This window comes from Culex pipiens, chromosome 1 (genome assembly GCF_016801865.2).
Source record: "Culex pipiens pallens isolate TS chromosome 1, TS_CPP_V2, whole genome shotgun sequence".
Taxonomy (NCBI): Eukaryota; Metazoa; Arthropoda; class Insecta; order Diptera; family Culicidae; genus Culex; species Culex pipiens.
Window position 1 is genome coordinate 5,845,115 of NC_068937.1, and position 26,975 is coordinate 5,872,089.

The window sequence follows — 26,975 nt, forward strand, 5'->3', positions numbered from 1 at the left end:
GTTGTACATAAAAATTTACATAGGGCTTTAGTACCCAATTCGCCAAATGGTTACTCGCAAATGTAATAACACATTCACAACTTTGAGTCCAACAGATTAGGACACAGAAGTTTGTTTGCATAAAAATCTGCGATCTCTTCCTCGCAAAAGTTGTTTGTCATGCGACTTATAGTTGTTTTTTAAGGCCAAAAAAAAAACTCAAAAATTTAAAAAAAAAGTCTAAGAAGCATTCAAAAACATTGTTTTTATGGTAGATTTTTTATCTGTTTTGATTTATTGGAGATTTATTAGTGAGATATTTTATACTTTTTGATTCGTTTATACCTATTTTTTTTTTATTTTTTTTTATTCGCAATCTAAATAAATTTGAAAAAAAATTGGGCCCCGATTTTTTTGCCCGAATAAAAAATAAGCTTTGAAAAATATTTGTTACTGCTCTATAAATTATAGATTTTATTTCTTTAAATAAATTTAAAAAATCTTTTTTACTTCTTATTTAAAGTAAAATAGATTTTTTTTTAAATAATTGAAAAAAAATAAGAGCAGTAACACCTCGAGTAACACAAATCCAGAGTTTTTTATAAGGTCCTACCCAGTCACGACGTTCTAGCAGAATTCTAGCAGAATTCTTAGAGAGCTGGATATTCTTAGAGCATTCTAACAGAAATGTTTCACCGTTCTAGCAGCATTCTGACAGAACCAGCTCTGCTAGAATATTTCGTGACTGGGTATAAACATATGAAAGACAATAGCTTATACGTCCTATTAAAAAAAAACTCTAGAAATATTTTTCAAAGTTTATGTCATCCCCTTCATAGTCGGGCCAACGAATCGGGGGACATTTTTTTTAAATTACTTTAAAATTTGATTAGAAATAGAGAACTAATTAACTAAAAACTATTTTAAATGCATTATCCTGCGTCCATTATCATATTTAGTGTATTTTAGGCTCGCTTAAAAATATTTAGATTTTTTGTGGAATACTGAGCCCAAATTCCAAATATGAGCTTGATTGGACGTAACAGGAGCTGGCGCTTTGCATTTGAATATGGTAAAAAAAAATTGAGGCACTTTGGCCACTCATGCGGTTAATTTCAACATCAACATCTTGACTTTTTACACTCAAACCCCGATGGTTTGACACCAACTGTTGTCAAACGAACGGGGTCACTTTTTAGTTTGACACCCCTTTTACACGGAGTTCACACACAGTACCAAACGTTTGTTTTGATAGTGTGCGTGAGCGCCGTGTAAAAAGTGACAGTTCGTCACTTTTTAGTTTGACTTTGACCAACCAACGGGGTACAAACTAAAAAAGTGTCAAACGAAAAAGTGACCAACCACCGGGGGTTGAGTGTATAATGTTTATATTTTTTATATTTAATTTTTAAATGAACAGAAAGTTAATTTAAAAAAAATGAATGATTGAATTATTATTAATATGGGTTTTTGTTTAATTTTTTTTTTTTTTAAATTTGATCTAAATCCTTTTTTTCAATTTTTGATTTTTTTCAGCAAACTGTAGCATTATTTTATGGGAACGGAGGTTAAATTCACACACATAAAAACGTCGTCTCAAAAACTGTGTAGAAAACAAACCACAAACCAATCTGTGAGTGTGTTGGTAATTTTTCGTTAGAAATCTTTATTTTTGAATTGAAGCAATTAAGAATTTCATAATTTTAGAATTAAGAACTGAAGAATTTAGTAAATTAAACTTTTTAGTTTGACTTTATCAAACCATCGGGGTTGCAATTTAATGGTGTCAAACAAATAAGTTGTCAGGGGTTTTTTTTATTTTTTTTTGTTTGCATATTTTTGCATGCAATTTCATCTCAATTTAAATGACATCTGCAGATTTTCCTCTGTTAATTATCTGCAAATCTGATACACGCTGATCAAAAATAACACTTTTCCGCAAGTTCGATTTTCCTCCGATTTTTGCAGTTCAAACCAAATTACCACAAAAAAGGGATAAGTTCTGATAAGCGTGCAGGTGCAATCAACTTGACATTTCCCGCTGTCAAAACTTTTGCACATCAGTTTTGTTTTCTTTTTCCCCGACCGTGCGTGCTGCTGCTGTGCTGCACCGACCACAGAATTTTCAGTAAGCAAATCGTCGTCGTTCCGATTTTTTCCCGTCCGTCCGTCGTCGCCTGCCACCGTGTGGCCACTCCGGGTTCGATTCGATTTTTTTCTAGTTTTTTTTCCGAGAGTGAGTGATTGAAACCATGTCGGTGTTGTCCACGTTGGGGTCGGTTTCCCGGCGGGGCTGGGTCGGAATCGGGCTCGTCGGTTTCGTGCTGTTTTCCGACCTCATTTGGACGCGCACCGAGCGGTGGCTGTCCGCGCGGAGGGCCCGCCGCCACACGGAGGCCACCGTGGCGGAGGTTTTCTTCGCGAACGAACGGAGTAACCGGCCGGACGACGCCGGCGTTTCGATGGACCGGTTCACGTCGGAGCACGTCCAGCGGATCGTGGACTATCTGGACCGGGCGCGGGTCGCCGTGTACCTCGGGATGTACATCGTGACGGTGGACAAGATCGGCGACGCGTTGATTCGGGCCAAGAAGCGCGGGGTCCGCGTGCGGGTCATCGGCTGTTCCTCGATGGCGTACAGTTCCGGCTCGCAGATGAACAAGATGGCTGAGCAAGGTGGTGAGTTGGTGCGGGGATCAGCTGGGACCTGGACCAGCTGATTTGGTGGGGGGGACACGCACGATGACCTCGACATTGACATTGGCGGTGTCCTTGGATGGAGGGGGGTTCGGGCTCCAGACGTATCCTCTCAATTGAAGCCGTTTTTCTCTCGCGACGGAACGACCTTGGACGGAGGACAAAGAACCTGCTCCAATCGAACGAAAATCGAACGCGAAAAACCGACCAGTTTGTTGGGTTCTCTTGACAACCGACTCAGAAGTTCCAAACTGCAGGCAGTCAAGGCCTACTACTTTCGAAAAAAAACGTGCGAATTTTGCTGTTTTCTAAAAGTTCGCTGCACAATTATCCAAAATAGGGTTGGCCAACCTGCTGGCATTGAAATGCGGTCGACCACATTCGCAAACTATTTTTTCGCAAAAAAAAAAAATTAATAAAAAGCCACGAGATTATTCTAACCTCTCAGCAGCAGCAGCAGCACAAAAGAACGAGTTGCATCATTTTCATATCCAGTTTGCTGGTGCAGTTTCCGCACATGGCAGAGGGAGAGCGAAAAAAATGCACGTGCTTTTGCTCGAGCGCAAATGTCATCGCAAATTTAATCGGAAAAATTCGCCTGAAAATTAAACTTCAACATTTAAAACAAAATCCTTTGTTCTCAGCCTCTCCCAGCGACGAAAAGCAATAAAAAAAAATAAGGTCAGCTGACATGTCGCTTTTCGGAGATTCGCGAAAAAAGAATAAAATATATTTTTGCAACCTCGCCTGCTTCGACGAGCCCGACTCGAAATGTGCAATAAAAAGTGCAGCCCCTCGCCGGGATGGTCGTCTCTCGCTCTGGCGCGCAAGTGCAAGCGAGACGGCTCTCTCTCGCGATCGATGGGGAGGACGTGACGAAAACAATAAACACAAGAAAAAAACACAAAAAAGTGCAGCACCCACTTTGTTGTTGTTGTTGTTGTTTTTGTCGTGTTTGTCGGGGGGTGCAGCAGCTGATAAGGTCACGAAAGTATTTTGGGTGCAGTTTGACTGTTTTGCAGAATTTTCTTATCGTTTCTTCAACGATTTAAAAATCCTTTTTTTTCTAAAAAAATAAATAAAAAATAAAACGAGAAAGACAGCTTGATGGTGCATCTTGCGTTGCACTCAGACAGCCACGACTATACTTTTGCTGATATGTGATGATTTCTAGAGTACTTTTTCAAAAGGTCCTATGCGCCAAAAGTAAACAAACTGAGTTAGTTATTGCATTATATTCGGTGTACTAAAAACTATACTATCCGCTAACCCGATTTCTTGAAACTCTTATATTTTTAAATATAATATTTATCTACAAAACAACCTACAACTATTCTCAATAAATTTTAAACAAAATGGTTATAGGTCATTTTACCAACTGGTTGTTCTATGTGCATTCTAGTCGAACGTGTACATAGAACGGTAGCAAATCGACCTATGAGCAATTATAAATATATTTTAATCATCATGCACATACGCTCACATCAAAATGACCTATGTTAAAGATATAATGGATAATTAAAAAATAAATTATACGTCGTTTTTGTATGAAACTAAATTATTTTACAATCTTCAATTTATGTACAATGAACAATATATCCGAATCTCGCGCAGAGTGTAGTCATCAGCTGGGAGAGAGCATGAAATTTTTCAATGTTGCCAAAGCCGAAAGGAATAGTGCAAAACGACCTACCCGCCCTCTCTCGAATTTGACAGATAGGATTGATTGAATGCGAGCCAAAGGCGAGCATAAATTGGATGAAACAAAAAAAACATATTTTTTGTTTTGACACTAGTGAGAATTGCTCGGTGTTTTGCACACGCTCCGGTACTTCTCGGTTGTCATTTATCGGCGGAAGATCATTTACGGAAGTCTCCCGGTCCTCTACAAGCAGCGGGAGATCCGGTTGTCCAGAAATGGAATTTCTATTCCGGTAAAGTTGCTTTGCTTTAGTTCCGACTCAGGGCCTCCGTTTACAGTTGTGAAAAGTTCAAACAAAATTCGCCCACCTGCTCCAACTCATCGAAAGCCCCTGGTTGAACTGAACGGGCCAAGGTGTAATCCGCAAGATACCGATGCCAAGACAGGTGATCATCGGATGCCATCCGAACGGCCAGCTTTGGTACTGTCGTACTTGGAATACCCAGAGAAGGAAGCGACACCCACATCAAGTCCATTGAAGGAACGGACCGGTATGTAAATTGAACTGTTTAAACCGAAAGATGCAAGTTACATAAATCATTTAGTTGCAGAGACGAAACATCAGAAACAAAAAGAAGATTCCGGGAATTTGACCGTTCTTGACATTACGTTCGGCGATTTCAACGCGCCCACATCTACGCCTGAATCAAGAATACCTCATTTGCTGCGGGACTCGATAGTCAAAGAGAAGAGGTTGAGAATTTTCCAGCAGTTTCCGTTGATGGTTTGTATTTGTTTATTTTTTATGATCAAATAGTATCTAACGTGAATTATTCTCGCAGAAATGGATGATAGCTCGCTGGAACCTTCTATCGCAGAACGATGGTTATTTGCAGGATGGCCAGGCCACGCCCCGAGACCAGATGTCTAATCCCTTACAGTTTGCATCCCGATGGAAGGTCCAGCTGGAGCATTCCCCGGCGCAATCGATCTTTCGGTCCAAACACGATCTGGAAAGGAATTGTTGGATCGTCCAGTTTCGGCATCGGCCGGTATGCTAATCTAACATTTTTGCTTATTGTTGGTTACAATCTAAGCTTTTTCTTTACAGTTTTGCGTTCCACTGAGGATAAACCGCAGCCGAAGTCGACGGAAACGTCGACAAGCCCCACTTCGCCTCGGGAAACACCGGCTAATCGAAGTGATCAGGTGACGTTGCCGAATCTTGAAGTCAACGATTCACCATGTGATGGAGGTGATCAAAGTTTGGACGAGAGTGACGCAGTTCACCTTGCTCCATACGACCTTCGTCTCCGAGCAGATCGTCACGGCCGGAAACGGAATCGCCCAAACTGGGGTGACCTTGTCAAACGTTACAATCACGGGATTTTCATCCCACTTTCGGTACATCCCGTCGATCAGCTTTCCACAGTCGTACATCGACGGAGCAGAACTTTTTACAGAACTTCTCAAAAAGCATTCGATGCCGCGATCCAATGCGGCTGATGCCGTGGATCGTGTTGTGTCGGCAAAACTCCATAAACAGATCTTTCAGTCCGGATGAAGAGGAAGAAGATGGTACTTAGATGTAGGTTGTAGGAGTATGAAGACAAAGAATACGATGTGAATTTGTGTATAACTGTGAAAATACAAAAAATGTTTAAAATTGATTGGGCTATCTTTTTTGTTCAAGGGATAGAATTCAAATAATAGGAAGGTGATTTGTTTCAATTTGGAAACAGGTTTTGTTTTTTCTTCTCTATAAAAAAAAGTCTTTATATCCGTCCATCAGCGGGGACACAACCATGCCCATTTGTTTGATTAAACCAGCTCTAATTCAACTCGATTGCGAGATGAAATACTCGAAACTAGGTGTCCGAAGGTTTGATTGTTGAGGCAATTGCAAACCTCTTTTTAAACCTTAGCTTTCATCCACCCCGGGATTCGAACTGACGACCTTTGATTTGTGAGTCCAACTGCCTACCAGCGACTCCACCGAGGCAGGAGACCCAGGGAGACGACTCCTACACCTGGACTGAGCTAACGACCTTACCTCTAGGTTAGACAGGGCCAACATTTACTTTCCCGTCCGACGGAAGGCGTGATTAAACAAATCTCATCTCACAAAATGTCACCGAGACCTTCTGGGATCAAACCCAGGCCGACTTGGTGAGAGCACGTCAGTGGATGTTTACATTAGGTTTCATTACAAACCCATATTGTCCCAATTACATTGTTTTGTTTGAATTCTGCTCATAATCACCTTCCTGAAGTTGTACACAAATTCTCGTTTGCGCAGGTTGGCGGAGTTGTTTCTGAGCCGATTGTCCTTTGTTTGTAGCTTTGATACCAGCCGTGATACCAGCACGCGATGTCAACGCCGTGATGCACGAGAACAAAGTCATTGAGGGCCGACCAGAGAGGACCACGTCGATGTAGAGGACATCCTCGACGTCCAGGTACCAGATTCGACAGCCCTTGGCCGTCCCCTTTCCCGCCAAGCGCAGCGCAAGATCGAACGGTGGTCCTATTTAATTTTTGACGCAATGAAGCTAAAAGCTTTGCAGTTGCTGAAATTATTTTATTCGATGTACAATCTCACCTTATTATTTATCCATAAAAAACGCACCTGTATTCGACCGTACATTGATTGCTATTGCTTTAAAAAATTAAACACAACAGTAGTATGTGCGCTCACAGCATGATAGGCGGATAGAACAATTTTCCATGTCAAAATATCCAATGCGCCAAGGTAAACAATAATCATTGTTTACATTGGCGCATTGGTTAATTTAACATCGTAAATTATCCTACCCGCCACCCATCTGACAGAAGTCTGATTGGTTATAACGGTTTCTCTCTCCTCTCATGCGCTGGAAGCATTGAAATATTTCATGCTCTTCATCAGCTGTTGCCTACACGTTGCGAGAGGGTTGGACATACACTGTTATCAAAAAAGTATTGTTTTTTTAAATCGAGATTTAAATTTTATTTCATAAAGTTTTATGTGCAATGCCACATGAATATAGTCCAATGCGTTAAGTCTTATGTGCAAAATTTGTCCTATGAACGTGTCCTATGTGCACTCATAGGTTGTATGAACCAAATTGCTTCAGAACTAAGTGTAATATTAACTTTTATATGATCCCGAGTTGCACACTTGAAAAGCATAACTCTAGACCCATTTGGGCGTTTTCAGAATCGAAAAATACCCAAGCGTGTTTAAATGAGATTTAAAAATGTGCACCAAAACTTTGTCATCAAATTTCTCAGATTGAGGTTTTTGCACATAGGACCTTTTGAAAAAGTACTCTAGATTTTATCAGCTGATTTCTTCATTTGAATGGCTCGTTGCATTGGACAAAGAAAAACAGAACATCATCGAAGCAGGCTGGGCTGGGATTTGATCACTTTTTCAGTTTGATTGTGGGTGGGGCTCGGGGGTGATGGGTGGAAATTGGGGTTTCGATCATTTTTCGGCTGGTTATTGTTGCCGAATCAGAAAATATTATTAAAAAAAAAAAAACTTTGAAAGCAATTTCAACAAAAATGAAACAAATAACAATAAGGAAAAAACATAAGTTTTTTTCATGAATTGGGTACTAAAGCCCTATGTAAATTTTTATGTACAACGGTAAAAACACGATTAAAAACCATTTCTGATCACTTTTTTTCAATTTAATGCAAAAAAAATAAATGACAAGACAACATTTTTCTATGGATCAACAATGGTCAAGAAGAACCGCGAGGTTAATTTTTCAAAATTGATTTAAAAATCCATTTTTAGCTCGTTGTGGTCATACAAAGGGTCATTGTATATTCAGAAAACTAAGCTCTATCGCTGTAAAAAATAATATCAGCAATCTAAGCTTCATTTTAGGACCCAATTTCATTTTTTAGAATTTCTTTTTTTTTAAGAATAATTCAAGATCTAGATTATTATTTATTAGATATAATAGTAGTTTATGCTACAAGTTGCAAAAAGAGGATTTTTTTTTTCTGCACGAGTCGTACATTTATCCAACGAGGTTCACCGATAAATACGAAGTGTGCTGAAAAAATCAAGTTTTGCAACGAGTTTCATACAACAGTTTTTGCAATTCCAAAAAACACGCACTGAGTGAAATTTTAAGTCAAATTTTTTATGTATTTTGTTAATAAATCGTTTAAATCAAAAAAAATGTTGAAAAGTGTTACTTTTCGAAACAAGTGCTGAAAAGTTCAACTATTCAGCACCCATTTGAGTGTTGAAAAGTATAACTTTTCAGCATTTATTTTGAAAAGTGTTGCTATTCGATTCTGTTATTTTTGGTACAGAAAAGTAGGCTATTTCGTCGTTTAAGAATGACAGGAAAAGTAAATAGTTTCACGACGGAATTGCAAAAAAAATGTTTTTATTTCTGATTTTTCAAATTCATGATTTTATAATCTTACAATTTTACAAGTTAGAATTATATTTTAGAATTTTTAAAGTTAAGAATTTTGTGATATAGATATTTTAGTTTGTTTGAATTTCAAAATCTGAGAATTTTAGAATTGTAGAAATATAAAATTTCAGGATTTTAAAACTTATATGATTTGAGAAGAATTTCTGAATTTTAGAATTCTGGAATTTAGAGAATTTAGACCATTAAATTTTTCATAATTTTTTTTTAGCATTTCAGTATAATTAATCATAATTATTTTTTAAGCTTTGGATTTTTTAAAAACAAGAATTTCAGAGTAAATTTTCAAAATAACCTATGAGTCATGGGTTTCCTATGCAGACAGAACGTTTTCAAAAATTTTAACTTGAATTATTATTTTTTGTTTAAAAATATCAATTAATTTTTGATTTAAAGTTTATTATTTCAAAAATCTTATAATTTTTGTATTTTGTAACATAAGTCTAAATTTTTTTCTACATTTTTATTTTTTTTAAATTTAATAAGTTTGGAAAATGTTAGAATATTTTTTATATTACCTATTTCAAATTGGACGATTGAGTTGAACCAGCCGCTGGGTGAAAAACTCTATAATAATAATAAATAAAAATGATTCGAGAATTTTAGAATTTCAGAATTTAGAATCTGTGAGTTTTTTAATTTTAGAATGCTGGAATTTCACATTTCGAGAATTCAAACAATTACAATTTGAGAACCGTAGATTTTTTTCTAAATTAGACTTTCGGAATTTTAGGGAGCAGTGCGTGGCCGAATGGTTACGCTGTCCGCTTTGTAAGCGGATGATTCTGGGTTCGATTCCCATCTGCTGCAACCTTCCATCGGATGAGGAAGTAAAATGTCGGTCCCGGCCTTGGTTGTTAGGCCGTTAAGTCATTCCAGGTGTAGGAGTTGTCTCCATGCCATAAGTACAAACAACACACCAAACCAAGCCTACTCCGGTGGAATCGCTGGCGGCGGTTGGACTCGCAATCCGAAGGTCGTCAGTTCAAACACTGGGGTGGAAGGTTCCTTGGAGTAGAAAGAGGTTTGGGTGCTCTCCCCATTCAAGCCTTCGGACTCCTAGGTTCGAGCAGAAACTTGCAATAGAGACCACAAAAGACCCGGGGGTCGTTAATGTGGATGGTTTGATTTTTGAGAATGTTTTGAACAAATAGAATGCTTTTAAACGTATAGAACGCTTGAATTTTATTTTTTTTAAATCTTGGAATTTTTGAATTTCTGAATTTTTATTTTTTATTTTTTCAAGTTTTAGGACCATAGAATTTTGAATTTTAGATGATAAAAAATTTAGATATTAAGAATTTTTGATATTAAGAAGTTCAGAATTTAAGAATATCCAAAATCTTTTACAGTTTTAGAATTTAAAATTTTAAAATGATAGATTTTTTTTTTAAATTTTAGCATTTAAGAATTTTAATATTTCTAGATTCAATTTTTAAAAGGTCCTATTTGCATAGCATAGGAAACCGATGACTCATAAGTTTGTTTTGAAAATGTATTCTAGATTTAACAGCTTCAGGTCTTATTTTTTAATTTTTTGATTTTCAAAACTATTGCATGCTTAATTACATTGGTTTCCTATGTGTATGGGACTTTTTTGAAAAAGTAAGCCAGAATGTTTGGATATTAAAAAAAATCATGCATTTTTAAACAAATGAGATTTTGATTTTTTTTTATGATGCAAATTTTTTCTTGAAATTTTTAATTTTCTAAGTTGGAAATTTTGGATTGTTTGCAAATGATCTATTTTTGATCTTTGTAATTTTTCTGTTTTGGAGTTTAAAGGTAAAAAAACTTAAAATATTAGATTTCTAGAGAAAAAATATTTTTTTCAAATTTTTAAATTAAGCTTGTTTTTGAATGATAAATTTTCGACTTTTTTTTAATTTCGAGCTTGAAGGTTTGAGAATACGGTTTCAAATTTTATGAAAAACGGTAAAAAAATTTAAACCGCTTTTTTCATTTTAATGCAAAAAAAGTCGAGACAACGTTTAAAGATAGATCAACTATGGTCCCCTTGGAAAGAGCTGTCAAGTAGAACCTGTTTTGTCATATTCTGGTCACGAAGTTAATTTTTAAAAACTGATTCAAAAATCCATTTTCAATCAGGTTGTGGTTGTAGAATAGTCACATAGTACTCAGTAAAATAATTTTTATCGCTGTAAACAATTTTAGGGTCCAATTGGAATTTTTTTAATCTGAACTTTTTATTTATTTTTTAGTCCTGAAGTTTTTTTTAAATTTTTTTTCGATTTTCTGTGTTTTTAATTTTAATGTGGAAAATTTTAATTCTATAAAATTTTATAAAATCAAATTTTATTAAATTACTTTTTTTACCTTAATTTTTTTTTAATTCCAGATCTCGATTTTTCAATCCAGAGGTCGCCGGTTCGAATCCCGCGGCGGGCGCTCTAAAATTCTTTGTGTAAATATGGGTATTCGGCGCCTTCGCTCCGTGCCATACTTTCATACACTTAGGAGCCCAGGGCGGCGAAGTCCTTGTAGATAAAAGGAAGACACTAGTGGTTGGTACTAGCAATGGTGGCCGACAGCTATAAAGTCAACTTCGTTTCGTTTCTCGATTTTTCTTACAGTACACATTTTATTTTAATTTTGAACATGAAATTTTGGATTTTTAAATTCTAAAATAAAAAACATGCTAAATTTTTTTAATACGTATTTATGTTTTTTTTTTTATGGAATAATTTGATTTTTGAATGTAATAAACATCTTTATTTTAGTTGTCAATTTTCAAAATTTCTTCATACTTTTTTATTTAATTTAATATTTTTTTCTTCATTCGTCTATTTCGTTGTTTAAGCATAACTTGTATGAAGTTACTATCCTTAGCTGAGATGTGGGCTACCTTTCAACAGGTCATTAATTCAAAGTTGGGGATAGAGTTTGCGAGTGCTTAAAGAATCGAGTAAATTTACTGAAGGAAAAAAATTTCAAAATAAAAAAATATGTTTAAAATTTTTGCCATTTTCAAATAAAAAAATGAATTTAAATTTGTAAAACTCCAATTATTTAATTTCTTCAGTTTACATTTTTCTAATCTTAAATGTATTATTGTATTGAACTAGCAATTTTTTAAATCTCATTAAACAAAATATTTTTTTAATTGATAGTTTTTTATTTAAAATTTCCGCATTTTTTTTAAATATTTTAAGTATTGATTGATTGTTAAAATTTTTAAGTCTTTCTAATTTAAAAAGTTTGAAATTTTCTAGTATTCCAACTTTTGATATTTTGAATTATCGATTTTTTTTTTAATGTTTACTCTTGGAACGTATATTGCTTGACAGCTCGTTCCAGGAGGACCATAGTTGCTCGTTCGTAAAATGTTGTCTTGTCAATATAACTTTTCACGCTTAACGTGAAGACTTCCATCATTGTCATGATTTTTCGTTCAAAGATATAATTTTTGCGTCGCTTTCAATATTTTGACAAAATTCCTTTAACAAGTTGTTTAGAATAGTGCCCTACACATGCTGATTCATTTTGGTAACGATTATCCCATTTCTTGTAAAGTTATGGAAATCGTCATTAATCAATGATTGCCAACTATGACGTCAATGACTGTGCCACAAAATTATATAAATTTTGAAGCACATTTGATTTAGATCAAAAATTCTTTCAGTGGCTCCAAGAAGGCAACAACCGGCACATGCTGATTCCTTTTGGTGCTGAAATTCGTTAAATTGAATTTAATACAGAATATTTTATAGTGATGATTAATTTTCTTCGAAAATGATCAACGGCTTCACCTTAAATAGATAAAAGTTTTTTTACCGTTGGACGTACAAATTAGCATAGGGTTTAAACACCGTTTAAAGTTTGTTGCTTTTGTCACCTCGTACTTAGGGGATCAGAGTTGATCCATCGTTTGACTTTTCGTTATTCTAACCTAAATGACGTTATTCTAAAAATGACGACCCTCTCATCTTTCCAGACATCCCGATCCGGTTCAACGACTCGTCCAGTGCGTACCTGATGCACCACAAGTTCTGCCTGATCGACACGGATTGGCTGTGCGCGGGGTGTTACCACGCGGAGCGAGTGCGCCGGTTGGGCTTTTGCTGTGACGGAAGTGGCCCCTCCAGCGGCGGCAGTGCACTTCCCGTTGGCCACGCGATGGTCAACGGTGGTGGTGGCGGGGGGTTAGTGGCCAACGGTGGCGGAAAAGCGATCGTGCCGTGTGACCTCGCCGATCGGAGTGGTTGTGCGCGCTGTCGGAAGGTCCTGCGGGAGGAAAAAGAGCGTGTGCTGGTGGGGGAGGGTGGTGGTGGCCGGGATCCGCTGCCGGCGGGGGGAATCATCATTACGGGGTCCACCAATTGGACGATGCAGGCGCTGTCCGGCAACTGGGACAACATGATCGTGACGTCCCGGCCGGAGGTGGTGGCCCCGTTCCAGGCCGAGTTCCAGCGGCTGTGGGCGTGCTTTGCCTGGTCGCCGCCGATGTTCGAGCGGGGAGGCGGAAGAGCGGCTGCGTTGCGGTAGCGGGACGGCGGATGAGAAGAGGTTAGTGTTGGGTTCAAACCTGGGGTTTTTTTTTACTTCAAAATTAAACGAGGACTTCGATATCGAAAGGTAAACAAACAACTGCATAGCAACGTATGCAACACGTGCGTTCGTGCTGGGAGATTACCCAGCTCTCGGGTAAGGTTGGTGTCTTGGCTGAGTGGTTGTTTACACAACGTTGTCGCTAGGTGGTGTTGCGAAAAGTTGTTGGAGTACAAGAGCCTGCTGCCTGTGAGGTACTAGATTGGTTGGGAGTGCTGAGTTGACGCTAGGCGGCGGCAAATGCCATCTTTGATGACGTTTTGGAATCATGTTGAATTTTATGGCACTTTTATGCTTGCTTTTGTGGCATTGTGTGAAGACAAGCTTGAAGTTGCTTGATTTGAGAAAATGAAAGCTTCAAAATATTTAAGTTTCAGATATGCAACCCAAAGAGGTGTGTTGTCAGACCAATCATTAAAAAAATAAACAACCCTAAGGTACTGATATTCGCTCATAAAATGATTCAGTTATTGATCTATTCGTTGAACAAAAGAAAATTTGGTTTTATGGTTTGTTCAAAATTAATGTAAGTTTTGAACATAATTTTCGGTGTTAATCGAGTATGGACTGAACAAAACTTTCAACGATAGATCAACTGTGGTCCCTTAAGAACGATCTGTCAAAATAGAGACTTTTTGTCATGATGCTACTTTTTTCTAAATTGTTGTAAAAATCCATTTTAAACTCCTTGTGGTTTAATTAGAAGAAAATTAAGCTTTATCGTTGTGCTAAATATAATCAGCAATTTCAACTTAATAGTTGATTCCAATTGAAATTCTTCTTGTTTAATGAATCCTTTATTTGGAACAGTCCAGACTCAAAAAAAGTCTAAATCGTTATTTTAGCGTTTTGACAATGGCGTACAATGATCTATAGCAGGGGTGCCCAACCTTTTGGCCCTGCGGGCCAAATCTGATTTTTCTGAAAAAGTGGCGGGCCGGAACTAATGTTTGACAAAAGTTGAAAAAGAAGACAATATTTTTTCATAATATAATTTGGAAAAGGTTCTTTAAAAGTAAACAAATAAATAAACTAGTATTGCAAATAAGATTCATTTATCTTGTTTTAGAAAAGAAAATAAAAATTAGTGTCAAAAATGTGTTTTATTATCATTAAACTATAAAAAAATTATCAAAAATTCATTGTTCGTCGCAAATTTTGTAAAAGCTTAATTTCTTCAACACAGCAATATATTTCAAAAATCAATAAGGCATGATAAAATATATTAAAACTAAATTTGGATTCAAATCTTCTTACAAAAAAAAAACACTTTTTACGTTGTTGTTCAAAAATATAACAAAATATTTCAAAATGGTTTTAAAAATACTCCAAATTTTAAAATGTTGAAAAATATATATTGAATTGTTTAAAATTCGTTATTTTTCAAATTTCAGTAAACTATTGAAGTTTATGAAAAAAATTAAGTTTTGCTCCCTGATTTCTTTACTCATTTTGATATTTTTTTGCTCATAAATGAAAAATATTTTCTTTTCAGTATGAATAATTTGCTTTTTAAAAGTTTTTCTGAATAAAAAACATTATTTTTTGCTTACTCATTTATTAAAAAAAAATTTTGAATCATCTTCTTCAAAACAGAAAAGCTTCAATTTGTAGTAAATACAGTAAAAACTGAAAGAAGTTAAAATTCAGTGAATTTTTATACATTTTTTTAAATTTTAAATAACGAATTGGATAATTTTATTTTCCTGCGCCATTTTTCAGTTTAATATTTAATATAAAAATGACAAGAGCTAATTTCAATTATGAACAATGATAGGTTTTGAAAAAGAAAAGACAAAACCCAAATAATACGTTGAATCAGCAACATTTTATTGCAAAAGCAAAAAAAAAAAAAAAAAGCGGAATGATTCTTATTAAATTTTAGTAAAAATGGATTGTCCAAAGGTTTTTACACCGAAATTTGGATAAATTGTTTCCAAGATGCTTGACAAAAACTATTTCTTCTTACTATTCATTCTTTCAGAGCCATTCTCATTTTTGAAAAGTATGATTTAAAAATAGACAAGGGCACAACTTTTTAAATTGTGAAAAAGATTGAATTTTTCGAAAAATTTAGTCTAAAATATCATAATAGATTTATTCGTTCGCAAATTCCATTTTACATCAAACATGTTTTTTGTTGTTGTAAAATTTTCCGTTATTTTCAAAATATTTCAAAAACAACTTTTTTTTAAACATAGCACAATCCAAAACTATTTGTTCTTCAAGCACTATTTTTTTTATTATACATTCTTATGTTTTAGTTTTTGAGAGTTAAAATTTTACAAATCTTGAACTTTTTTTCGGCTACGATTTTTTGAAACTTTCTTTAATTTATGAATTTTTGAAATGTGGATATTCATTCTGAATTTAATTTTTTTCAGATTTATATGATTGCAATTCTTAAAATGTTTGTATTTGTTGTGTTTTAAAATGTACGAATTAGAAAAAAAATGGAATTTACAGTTTCTTTTTACTTTGATTATTTTTGATATATTTTTAATTAATTTTTTGTTCTTAAAATGTTTGATTTTTGAAATTGAAATTTCTGTTTCCTAATTTTGAATTTTAAATTTTTTTTTTATTTGAGGATTTAAAAAAATTGAATAAAAATCATTGATTAAAATTTAAAATTTGAAATTTTGGAATTTTAGTTTTTTTAAAATTCAGACTGGTTCAACTCTCATTTAAAATGCTGTCCCTTGGCTCAAGCCCAACATTCATAATTTAGAAGCAAAAAGTACCGTAAACCGGGGTGACTTTGTTAGGATTTCAATTTATTTTTGGAATATTTTTCAACTGGTAAGGTTTTTCTAAAGATATTTATTTTTACAACATGTACTGGGGCAGGCCACACAAAGTCCATGCAATATTTTTGAAAAAAAATTGTTTCAATAATGTTAAAAAAAATAGTTACGGTTAAATTCTAAGTTAAAATTCCGGGGTGACTATGATAGTCATAGTTTTTCTTGTTAAAATCAGATTAACCTTCGGGAAGTCGCGTGTTTCCGCCTTTCTTACAAGTGCCCTTACAAACTGTGTACAAAGTACACGTACGCGACCTCCGGTGGGTTAAAGGTGTTCAAACTTTATTTTTACGTCAAATGTACCATCACTAAGGTTGCTGATGAAGTTTTAAGGAAAAAAATCAATTTTTATATTTAGTTAACTAATTTTATAAGTGTTTTAACAAAATACATGAAAATTTAGGTAAAATTGTTACAAAGTTGGAATTTTGCCAGAAATTCGTTAAATCTAGTATTGTTCATAAAATTATCGATTTGTATTACATTTTAAACTGAATTCGAAGCACGAATCACAAGTTTTCACATTTTATATGAAATTTGTTCAACTGAAATTGCCTATAAATTTTGAGATTTTTTTTAATCATGTTTCAAAAACAAATATTATTTATTATTTACAAACTTATTTTACCTTCTCCTAATGGAAAATTGTCAAAAGAATCCGAAAATGTACTCCGTTTTTCGATTCAAAATCGTGATCATTGAGAAATTCATGACATTTTGAGAAGTTTGAAATAATGTCCTTCATCAACTTTTTCTTAATTATAGTCAACAAAATTTTCAAACTTTTTTAAATTTCATGAAAAGTTCTTCTTGAGGTTCTTTGAGCACTTCTCTACCACGGTCAGTATGATTACAAACCATTCCGTACGTATTTAATTTCTACTCTTCATTTTGCGGGAAAATCTCAAACCTATCAAAGTCAACCCGTTTCACGGTATTTAGATACATGCAAACCTATCGGGGTTGTCAACAAAGTTTGTCGGAAACTAGCTGGCTTACAAAATACTTAATAGTAATACTCTGGAAGGAAGTAATCGCAAACAGGGATGACTTCGTTGCGCAGAGTTGCTTGACAGCGTTGACAGACGTACTTACCCAGGGTTATTCTGCTTCATGGTCACCACTACGTTGCCCGATCAGTGGGACCTCAATGTTGAAGTCCATGATCGGGAAACCAAAAAAAAAAAACAACTAAATCTAAAATTTGTACTTACCATTTCATCGGATTCTTAAGACATCGTGGGGGTACCTTGATTCTTACGTCCGTGTTTGAGAAGCCCATTTTATAAATTTTCACCACCTTTTATTTTTATTTTTTCTCAATCTATTTCCTGTTGATATCAAGAAAGGGGTTTCGAATTGTGTTCTTTTTTCCTGTAAGGAATTTTTACCGTTTTATTGTTATAAATTCAACTACAGAAATCAACCTTGTTTCACAATGCGAATTTAACTTTTTTCTCTTCATAATTTTTCAACCCAATCTCTTCGTTCTTATTCCTCGATTTCAAGGATGATTCCGAACCACTTTGAGGACTATCTATCCAATTGCCACTTGAAAAAAATAACAAAAAAAAAGACCTTCTGATGAGTTTACCCTATCCTTCCGATATCTTTGCTGTAACCACTCAGTTTTTCAATTATCGTAACGAGTGGCCGCAATTTCAAGTGGTTGGCCAATTTAGACATTTTTTTTGTATCAATTAAGAGTGAGGTTTTCAAGTTTCTTAATTTTTGCGTCGTTCTAAAATCGTCTCACATCTCTTCAAAATTAGCCCTACGGAACATCTGTCAGTGACGGATCGGCGCCCTTTTTTTTACCCCCGCGGGTAAGCAAATCTGTCAAAATCAACAAATCACTCGTCAAAGTGAACACAGGAATCGGAAATGCAGGGTGCGCCGACCGTCATTTGATTGAGATTTACTTTCCCTTAATTTCTATCTTCCCGAAATTGCTTTCTTTTCTTCTGGCAACTTAAATTAGGGCAAGGAAATTAGCTTTCTTTATTCCCTTCTTGGCTAGGGAAAGTTCCACATGGCCTCCTTTGATTGGCAGCTTTTGGTATTGTTTTGCTTGTATAATAACCGACTTCGAGTTCGGGGGAAACTAATCTGTGAAATTATGTTACTTCTCTGATGCATTCATCGATTGTGGGAATTATAGACTGGGCTTTGTTGAACATTTGGTGGATTTGTCTAAATTAAAAATAATAGCTTGTAGATGAATTTCTTTACTTATGTCTTTTTAAAGCAAATAACTTTGTTTAAATTTTAATTAAACATTCTAATAAAGAAAAATGTTTTTGAAAAAGCTTCATTACCTTCACAAAATCTATCAAAATTTAAAAACACAAAAAGAAATCAATAATCTGTCAAAAGAACACCGAAACTCATCCGTCATCCCCAAAACAAAAACGCCTTCGGAATCAGCCCTTCGGCAAAAAAGCGAGTCCCGATCGCAATCGAACTGGAAAGATAGCTATCACTTTCCTCGAGCAACATTTCTTACTGTTCGATATTGCACAAATCTTGAGCCAAAAGGCAGATGTTCCCGAACACGTGTTTCGACAAAAGAGCTTCAGGAATTCCGTTACCTTTTTTCTACGCTCGATGACTATCACAGCAAATAGGGCTCTAATTTCTTGCGCAAACAGTGATCGGGAAGGTGATCGATTTTCGGACTCGCGAGAACAAAAAAAAAGCTGCACATCAAACTGGAAAAGAAAGGATGATTAATCCCTTTCGAAGGATTCTGATTCGAAAATGGTAGCCGGGGAGAAAAAAAGAAAAGAAAAAGTGGCGAGATAAAAGAAGGAAGAATATCTGCGAGACAGGATTATTCCTGTTTTTTTTTTTAGTTAGGAAAAGATGTTCTAGAATAGTTGAATGACAGGGTGACTACTTGAAAATCTTAAATTCTAAACTCTCGAAGGAAGTCATCACGAACAGGGATGACTTCGTTGCTCAGAGTTACGTGACAGCGTTGACAGATGTACTTACCAGTTTTGTTCTGCTTCGAAAAAGTAGTTTTTCGATTGGTGGTACCTCGATGTCGAAGTCCGTGATCGGGAAACGTAAACACTAAAACTTAATCTAGTACTTACCTTTTCATCGGAGTCACGCTGAAATATTTGGAGGTACCTTGATTCCTACGTCCGTAATTGAGAAGCTGAAAATTTCGATTGACTTTGTCCTCACCCTGTAATCTTCTTAGGACCCTTCTCTGCTCCTATAAGAGTTTCGATTTCCCCTTTGGGCGCAAAAATCCTCTTTCAACTATCTGCTACAGTTCCGCCAAGGCCAGATCTTCCTCACTTCCCTCAAATCTGCAGGCTGGGACCCATAAATAACCCCTCGTCGAATGTGGATCATGGCTTATTAGAAAAGGGGCTCTCCGGCAAAATAGGAAACACCTTGAGGTCATATCTCAGAGAGTGCAGAAAATTTTGAGCTGAACTGAAAAGAAGATTTCTGTCTTTTCTTCCTCTTTTTTTGAAAGAAAAGAGGGTGCAGATTTATTGTGTCCCAAATGCCCTGGACTTGAGACAGTTTCAAAGGAAAATAAGAAGGAAGTGGTAGTTAGGCATGATTTAGGGACCCCCTGCCGCAGGGCGAGAAAGGGCGCAAAATTTCTCGAAACCAGTGACGCCAATTAAGGGAAATATTGTTCGTTCCACCAAAAACGGAAAAGGAAAGCTGCACCGGGTTAGGATTTACGGTTGGTTCAACTTTTCGGAAAATCGGACCTTGTAATTTGCGTCCATTGCATCATATTTAGACTTTTTGGGTTGGTTCTTTCTTGTCGAGCATGATGAGGATCTGACAGGGGCACGTGTGCCGGGGAAAAGAACATGATCTCGGACACCTTTCGACGAAAACGGTTGGGCCGGGCATTGTTTCATTTGTTCACTTTTGTTTGGGACCTTTGATTGGCCAATTGTTGCATGCTCTTCCGTTTTACTTGCCGGTAAACGGTCACAAAAGATGTCGTAGCAAACCTCAGACGGTTTGGAAGTCGTTTCCGGTTGAAGGAATTCTTGATTTGAATAACACTAGCAACATCTAACTGACGTTTAAAATTACATTTCACTACAAGCATTTTTTTTAAACTTTGGAAGGAAGTCATCGCAAACAGGAATGACTTCGTTGCTCAAAGTAGCTTTTTACTCTGGAAGGAGGTCATCACAAACAAGGATGACTTCATTGCTCAGAGATGCTCTATATTTGACAGTGACAGAATTGACAGTTTTACTTACCATTTAAAATCTGCTTCAAACATAACTAAGTTTTGTACTTACCAGTTTCAGTTTAATCGCATCATCGTTCAGAGGTACCTCGATTCCGACGTCCGTAATCGAGAACTCTTTGAAATTTGCGAACATGAACAAATTTGTACCTAACATTTGTTGAAACATTATTGGGTCGCTGCAAGAGGTACGTTGATGTTGACGTCCATGTTAGGGAAACCCGTGACTTTGTTGCTCAAAGTAGCTTTTTACTCTGGAAGGAGGTCATCACAAACAGGGATGACTTCATTGCTCAGAGATGCTTTATATTTGAAAGTGACAGAATTGACAGTTTTACGTTCTACTTACCATTTCAAATCTGCTTCAAACATAACTCAGTTTTGTACTTACCAGTTTCAATTTAATCGCATCATTGTTCAGAGGTATCTCGATTCTGACGTTCGTAATCGGGAACTCTTTAAAATTTGCGAACATGCCCAAATTTGTACTTACCAATTGTTGCAACTTAAGCGGGTTGTTGCAAGAGGTACCTTGATGTTGACGTCCGTGTTAGGGAAAACCGTGACTTTGTTGCTCAAAGTAGATTTTTACTCTGGAAGGAGGTCATCACAATCAGGGATGACTTCATTGCTCAGAGATGCTTTATAATTGACAGTGACAGAATTGACAGTTTTACTTACCATTTAAAATCTGCTTCAAACATAACTCAGTTTTGTACTTACCAGTTTCAATTTAATCGCATCACCGTTCAGAGGTACCTCGATTCCGACGTCCGTAATCGGGAACTCTTTGAAATTTACGAACATGAACAAATTTGTACTTACCAATTGTTGCAACTTAAGCGGGCTTTTGCAAGAGGTACCTTGATGTTGACGTCCGTGTTAGGGAAAACCGTGACTTTGTTGCTCAAAGTAGCTGTTTACTCTGGAAGGAGGTCATCACAAACAGGGATGACTTCATTGCTCAGAGATGCTCTATATTTGACAGTGACAGAATTGACAGTTGTACTTACCATTTAAAATCTGCTTCAAACATAACTCAGTTTTGTACTTACCAGTTTCAATTTAATCGCATCATCGTTTAGAGGTACCTCGATTCCGACGTCCGTAATCGGGAACTCTTTGAAATTTGCGAACATGAACAAATTTGTACTTACCATTTTTTGCAACTTTAGCGAGTTGTTGTAAGAGGTACCTTGATGTTGACGTCCGTGTTGGGGAAAACCAAAATTTTTCTCATGTTGTTTAAGTATCTGTTTTATCGCTGTTTTAATCCGCTCAAATTGGACTCATAATCTCCCCATGGAAAACCAATTCCAGTAGATCATTTCACGACTTTATAATATCCCTTTTCCTCCAGAAACGATTGCGGTGCAACACATTTTACGGTCAAATTAACATTCCTAATCCTAATTAACTAATAATAAACTTGCCACCTTAATTCCACCACCGCCACCAAACCCAGTCCGGACTTCAAAGCCGATCACTTTCTATCCCGAGAACCCTTGCGTCAAAACATTTTTACGATCCAACACTTTTCGTACACGCTTTTATAACCTTGGGATTAATCCGGCTCGCGCGAGAATGTTTGTACATATCAAGACGCAGGAAATTATGACAATTTGATGGGATTTACGAGACGGAGAGGTACACAACAGACAACCCCTCCAGTTCTCGGATATGCAATATGCTGAACATTTGATCACCCAGGATTAGAGTGAAAACTCGTTATTCCCTCCGGGCTTTAATGACGGTGCACTTATGGTTGCAACAACTTTTTTTCTTTTTTTTAAGAGGGGTGAATCGCACTTTTACGACGTCCCTGCGTAATTATTAGTTCTCGGGACTGGCACGCATAAATTGTAATCAAATCGTAGTAAAATAGTTATTAAATTTACGATTTTTACCCTCCCAAAAATTCTGACCACAGAACACGAAATATCCCTAAAAAAGGACGCAGCAGTCATCGAGAATTCCGCTCTGTGGTTCGTGGTGGGGGGAGGGGCAGCCAGCCAGCAAGTCGACATCCATTGCGACAGAGACTGCGGAAAATGTCGCGAAACGTGACACATGACGATGTCGCAACTCGCTCTCTCTCTCTTGCTTGGAGTTTTTTTTTTCCTTTTGCTCACACTCTACACTTCCTTGTGCACATGGCCTGCCGCAAGGAGGAATGCTGTTGCCAACGAGCAGCTTGGAGCGACGATTCCGGTGACATGGGTTCGGTTTTAGGCGTGGTGGGGAGGGGGGAATGTTGGGGAAAAATCGAGGACTCGACCCTGAGTACTCCACAGGATGGAAGGCTCTCTGGAAGGAAATCATCGCAAACAGGGATGATTTCGTTGCGCAGAGTTTCGTTTGACAGAGTTGACAGAATTTTGTACTTACCCGATCGACCAGCTGCTTGTGTCATTATCACTTAGACGTCGTACCTTAAGTTTGACGTCCGTAATTGGGAAATGCATTGATTTCCTAAAATTACACAAAACACTACGTACTTACCCGTTGCATCGAAGATGCTGTCAAAATTGCAAATGTTTTCCAGAGGTACCTTGATTCCTACGTCCGTAATCGGGAAGTGCACTTCTGTGAAAAGTGCCTTTTTGTATTTTGAAATAACTGGCATAAAGATCTTGCAGCCGAATCCGGTGACATGGGTTTGGTTTTAGTCTGGTGAGGATGGGAAAAGGGGGGGGGGGGATTTCGTGAAAATGGAGGACTCGACCCTGAGTCCTCGAATGGGGTGAAAGGCTCTCTGGAAGGAAATCATCGCAAACAGGGATGATTTCTTTGCGCAGAGTTTTATTTGACAGAGTTGACAGAACATTGTACTTACCTGATTAAACCGCTGCTTACGTCATTATCAATTAGACGTCTAATGAGGAGTACCTCTAATTCGACGTCCGTAGTTGGGAAATGCATTGATTTCCTAAATAAACACAATCACTGTACTTACCTGTTGCATCGAAGATGCTGTCAAAATTGCAAATGTTTTCCAGAGGTACCTCGATTCCTACGTCCGTAATCGGGAAGTGCACATTTTTGAATCTTTGTTAGAGTCTTAAAATAACGGCGCAGGGTTCACCGTCGTCGATAATTATCCCCTCCGCCAAGCAAAAAAGCAAAACCGGAAGTTCGCTAACAAACCAGGAAAACCGGGGTGCACCACGGAAAATTTAATGAATGGCAACATCGCCATTACTACTTCAGGACAATAGGGTAAGGATACCTTTCGCGTTATTTTCCCCCCTCCGCGCACATTTCTTCCAGCTATTTGGCCATTATCATTATTACCGGTTTCGACGACGACGTCGTCGTCTTGAAGAGGCCACGATTGTTCAAAAAATTTCCAAAGACTGTCTGGCTGGGGTCGCGAAAAAAAAAGGATTCTCTTCCCTTTCCAAGCTTCCTTTTTGCTGTCTCTCTCTCTCTGTCAGGAATAATAAATAACAATAAATCTTGGTCGCGTAAAAAAAAACCGGGAAAATTTGCATGATCGGAAACCGAGCAGGGATCCAGACGCGCTATCTCTCAATTGGTTTATAATTGTCGGACCATTGTTGGCCAATCAGCGGGAGACTTGTCCAGACTTGTGTCCATCTGGAGTTTGTGATCGTTGTGATAGGGAGGGTCCTGTCGAGACAGGATGTGGTGCGAGAAAGGAGTAGTTTTGCAACTTGTTGGGTTGATAGTATTGAAACAAATATTGTAATATTTGTACTTTGAAATCTGTGCCTTTATCTGTGTAAATAATAGTTATTTCTAAATAATAATTCTTCAGCTTCTCTAAAACAGACGTCAACATCAAGGTACCTCAATTCATACTTGAATTCAAATGTTGATGCTTTCTCAATTACGGACGTAAGAATTGAGGTACCCCAACTAGAACCCTGTAGTGTTGAGCAGGTAAGTACAATAATATTATTCCACGCTGGTAAGTACAAATAGATCGAAGCAGGCTGGTTTGGTAAGTACATCGCTCTGTCAATTCTGTCAAACGTAAACAATCTCTGAGCAATGAAATCATCCCTGTTTGTGATGATTTCCTTCCAGAGTATAAAATGTTGGTTTTCAGTCCATCATTACCTTCACCGCTATGGTAAAATATTCAAATGAATATCTTAATCATTAGGGGTGTCGTGTAACAAAAGAAAATATTTGCTCGCAATGTCATCGATAATCCGCTGTTCGACAATCGTTTGACAGTTCCGTTTGGCATCGCCCAAATAGGAAGCGCTCAACATTTTCGCAAAATCGACCCCTTTCAAACCGTTACAACTGGTGCAAACTCATCCTTCAACGGCGAAATCAATCGTCGATCTCGCACCCTCTCCGACCCGATTGTCCCTGCACTTTTCCAAACCTCGCCGTCACAAACAGAGACAGGGATCGCCGGCTTGTGCCATTGTCATAATGACGTTTGCATTGTCTGGTGCACCGTTTTCCCCCTCTTTTCAAACGTTTGCGTTGAGGAGAAAATAAAAGATTTTCCCGTTTTTGTTGTCTGTCTGACCTCCTGCAAAAAAAAAGGAAAGAGGTGCGCGGGGTCTTTCCTTTCTTTGAGAATATGTCTTATTTGTCGAAGATTCAGATAAGATCTCGTGTAGTCCGGAAGTCGGAAAAGGGGAAAAATTATAATGAACAAAACCGTATGGAAATGTAATTATCGTTCAAGAAGGAGTGAAGATGTCCCGAGGAGTTAAGGGTCGTCCTGGTTTAAGGGGTGACCCCTGTTGATAACATCGGTTGAGAAATATTTGAAGAGGTTAGGAAATAAGTGTTTGAAAAAACATAATTTTGATACTCTTGCAAGGAAATCATCAAACACAGGAATGATTTCATTGCTCAGAGATGGTTGACTTTGACAGAATAGTCACTTACCAGATTGATCTGCTCCAATTACACGTTTCATCTTGAAATAATGTTATTGTACTTACCAAGTAATCGAGCTTCAAAGCTATATGCATGATATGGATACTTTGAATCTTACGTCTGTGATTGGGAAACTATGATATTTTGCAATAAAGTGTCGGAGTATCTCGACTCTGCGTCATCTCAAAACTATTTGGCGGCAAATTCCTTGCCAAAACCGATGTCAACACAAATCACTCCTCCTCGCTTTATGCAACACACGAGCTAAAAGAACATTTCTTTTCTTGGAAACACAAAAAGCCCCCGTAACAATGCTCCCTTTGAGTTCTAATTTACTGCTAAGTGGAAAGGTGTGTAATTAGTTTTATGTGTTTCGTCCCTGCCTCCTTTCTGTATCTGTTTATGGACCGTGTAGAGAACAGGAACCACGCGCAATTTGAAACCCTGGTGAAAGTGCAACCCACCCTAAGCAGAGATAGTTTTCCCCCTTTTTTCGCTGTTAGAGAGTTGGTGGTCGGAGGCCTGAATGCAATTGGCGTGTAATTTATTGGACACCCATTGAAAATTGATCTATGGATCTTCTAGGATGGAGAAAAAATGCGGCGGATTCCGCAACGGAAATGATTACACCGCAGCAGGAGGCCAGCCTTGACAAACGTCAAATCAAACGGGTTGTTGATGGACTGGGAGTGTTATTGTTTGCCCATCAATCAGAGTAGGCGATTGAGGAAAAACTTCAGTCTTGACTGTGGAACGAAGTCATCGCAAACAGGGGTGACTTCGTTGCGCAGAGATGGTTGACAGCGTTGACAGAATGTACTTACCAGTTTGAGTCTGCTACAAACGCTACACTACACTTTGTACTTACCTTGAAATTCACTTTTTTTAGAATCCTTACCAGAGGTACCTTGATTCTGACGTCCGTGTTCAGGAAACTCATTTTTTTAATTTAACTTACTTAACCTAGTACTTACCTCGACATTTTCTAAGAAGCCTTCCAGAGGTACCTCGATTCTTACGTCCGTGTTCGGGAAACTCATTTAGCTTGTAACTAAATTTTCCAAAACTATTTTCGTGCAAAGCAACCCAAACCCGGTGACAAATGATCATCTTCCTCAGCTTCAAACGTGTGCACAAAGTCCTCTGAGTTCAGCTGTGCCTGGCAAAATACGGCGCGTCTGGTTCTCCCTAGACCGTAACGGCTAGAACGAACACAGTCTAGTCCCAACGCGAAGCGTCGAGCTAATTCTAGCAGGACGCGAGTAAAACAAATAAAAACCATATGTTAGCATGCATACAGCCTCAAGCGTCGTCCATTAACGCGCGCTCAAGTAGTTTTGCCCGATAATGGTGGTGCCCTCAGCCTCGGAAAAGTAACACGAGAGATAAGTGCGCGCGGTGAGGGTTAAAGTCACGGGGACGTGCCTCATTAACTTTCGTTGAGCTGCCACCACCAACATTGCACACAGATCTATCATGTATTTCGGGGTGATACGATTAGGTCGAGGAAGGCGTGCACCCGAGGGGTTGTGTCTTGAACTAATCTTATCGGTTGATAGATGGGAAGTGCTAGTTTGGTGGGAAAAGTACAAGCCTACACGATTTTCCTACAGATTTCTTTGAAAAGTTGAAGTTATGTCTCCTAAATCACCTAATTGGAAAAGATTCCACTAAAAAAGCTAGTTTAGTTATACTCTGGAAGGAAATCATCACAAACAGGG

General features: G+C 37.3%; 2 protein-coding genes across 4 annotated transcripts in view; both read left to right on the plus strand.

The window, feature by feature from the left end:
• The first annotated feature begins 1,748 nt into the window (after positions 1 to 1,748).
• The window catches only part of LOC120421063 (uncharacterized), an 82,008-nt gene continuing 56,781 nt past the window's right edge, over positions 1,749 to 26,975 (plus strand). For 2 of the 3 annotated variants that reach the window (XR_008211811.1, XM_052706380.1), the window contains exons 1-2: positions 1,749 to 2,658; positions 12,719 to 13,290. Coding sequence is in view for 2 of the 3 variants with exons in the window: in XM_052706380.1 (XP_052562340.1) it covers positions 2,232 to 2,658; positions 12,719 to 13,269 (978 nt within the window). In the remaining variant the exon portion in view is untranslated. Of the gene's footprint in view, positions 2,659 to 12,718; positions 13,293 to 26,975 lie in introns of those variants that run through there. The other variant, XM_052706381.1, reaches the window with a different exon arrangement.
• LOC120421065 (uncharacterized) lies at positions 3,851 to 5,933 on the plus strand. The gene is made up of 4 exons (XM_039584210.2): positions 3,851 to 4,869; positions 4,924 to 5,102; positions 5,161 to 5,370; positions 5,430 to 5,933. The coding sequence occupies exons 1-4, from the start codon at positions 4,776 to 4,778 to the stop codon at positions 5,529 to 5,531; spliced, it is 585 nt and encodes a 194-aa protein (XP_039440144.1). The 5' UTR covers positions 3,851 to 4,775; the 3' UTR covers positions 5,532 to 5,933.

Excerpts from the sequence above, each read along its gene's own strand:
- LOC120421065 (XM_039584210.2), top strand. The coding sequence starts at position 4,776 with ATGCCATCCGAACGGCCAGCTTTGGTACTGTCGTACTTGGAATACCCA. Across the intron at positions 4,870-4,923 it reads TCCATTGAAGGAACGGACCG|TTGCAGAGACGAAACATCAG; the intron begins GTATGTAAATTG and ends TAAATCATTTAG. Across the intron at positions 5,103-5,160 it reads TCCAGCAGTTTCCGTTGATG|AAATGGATGATAGCTCGCTG; the intron begins GTTTGTATTTGT and ends TTATTCTCGCAG.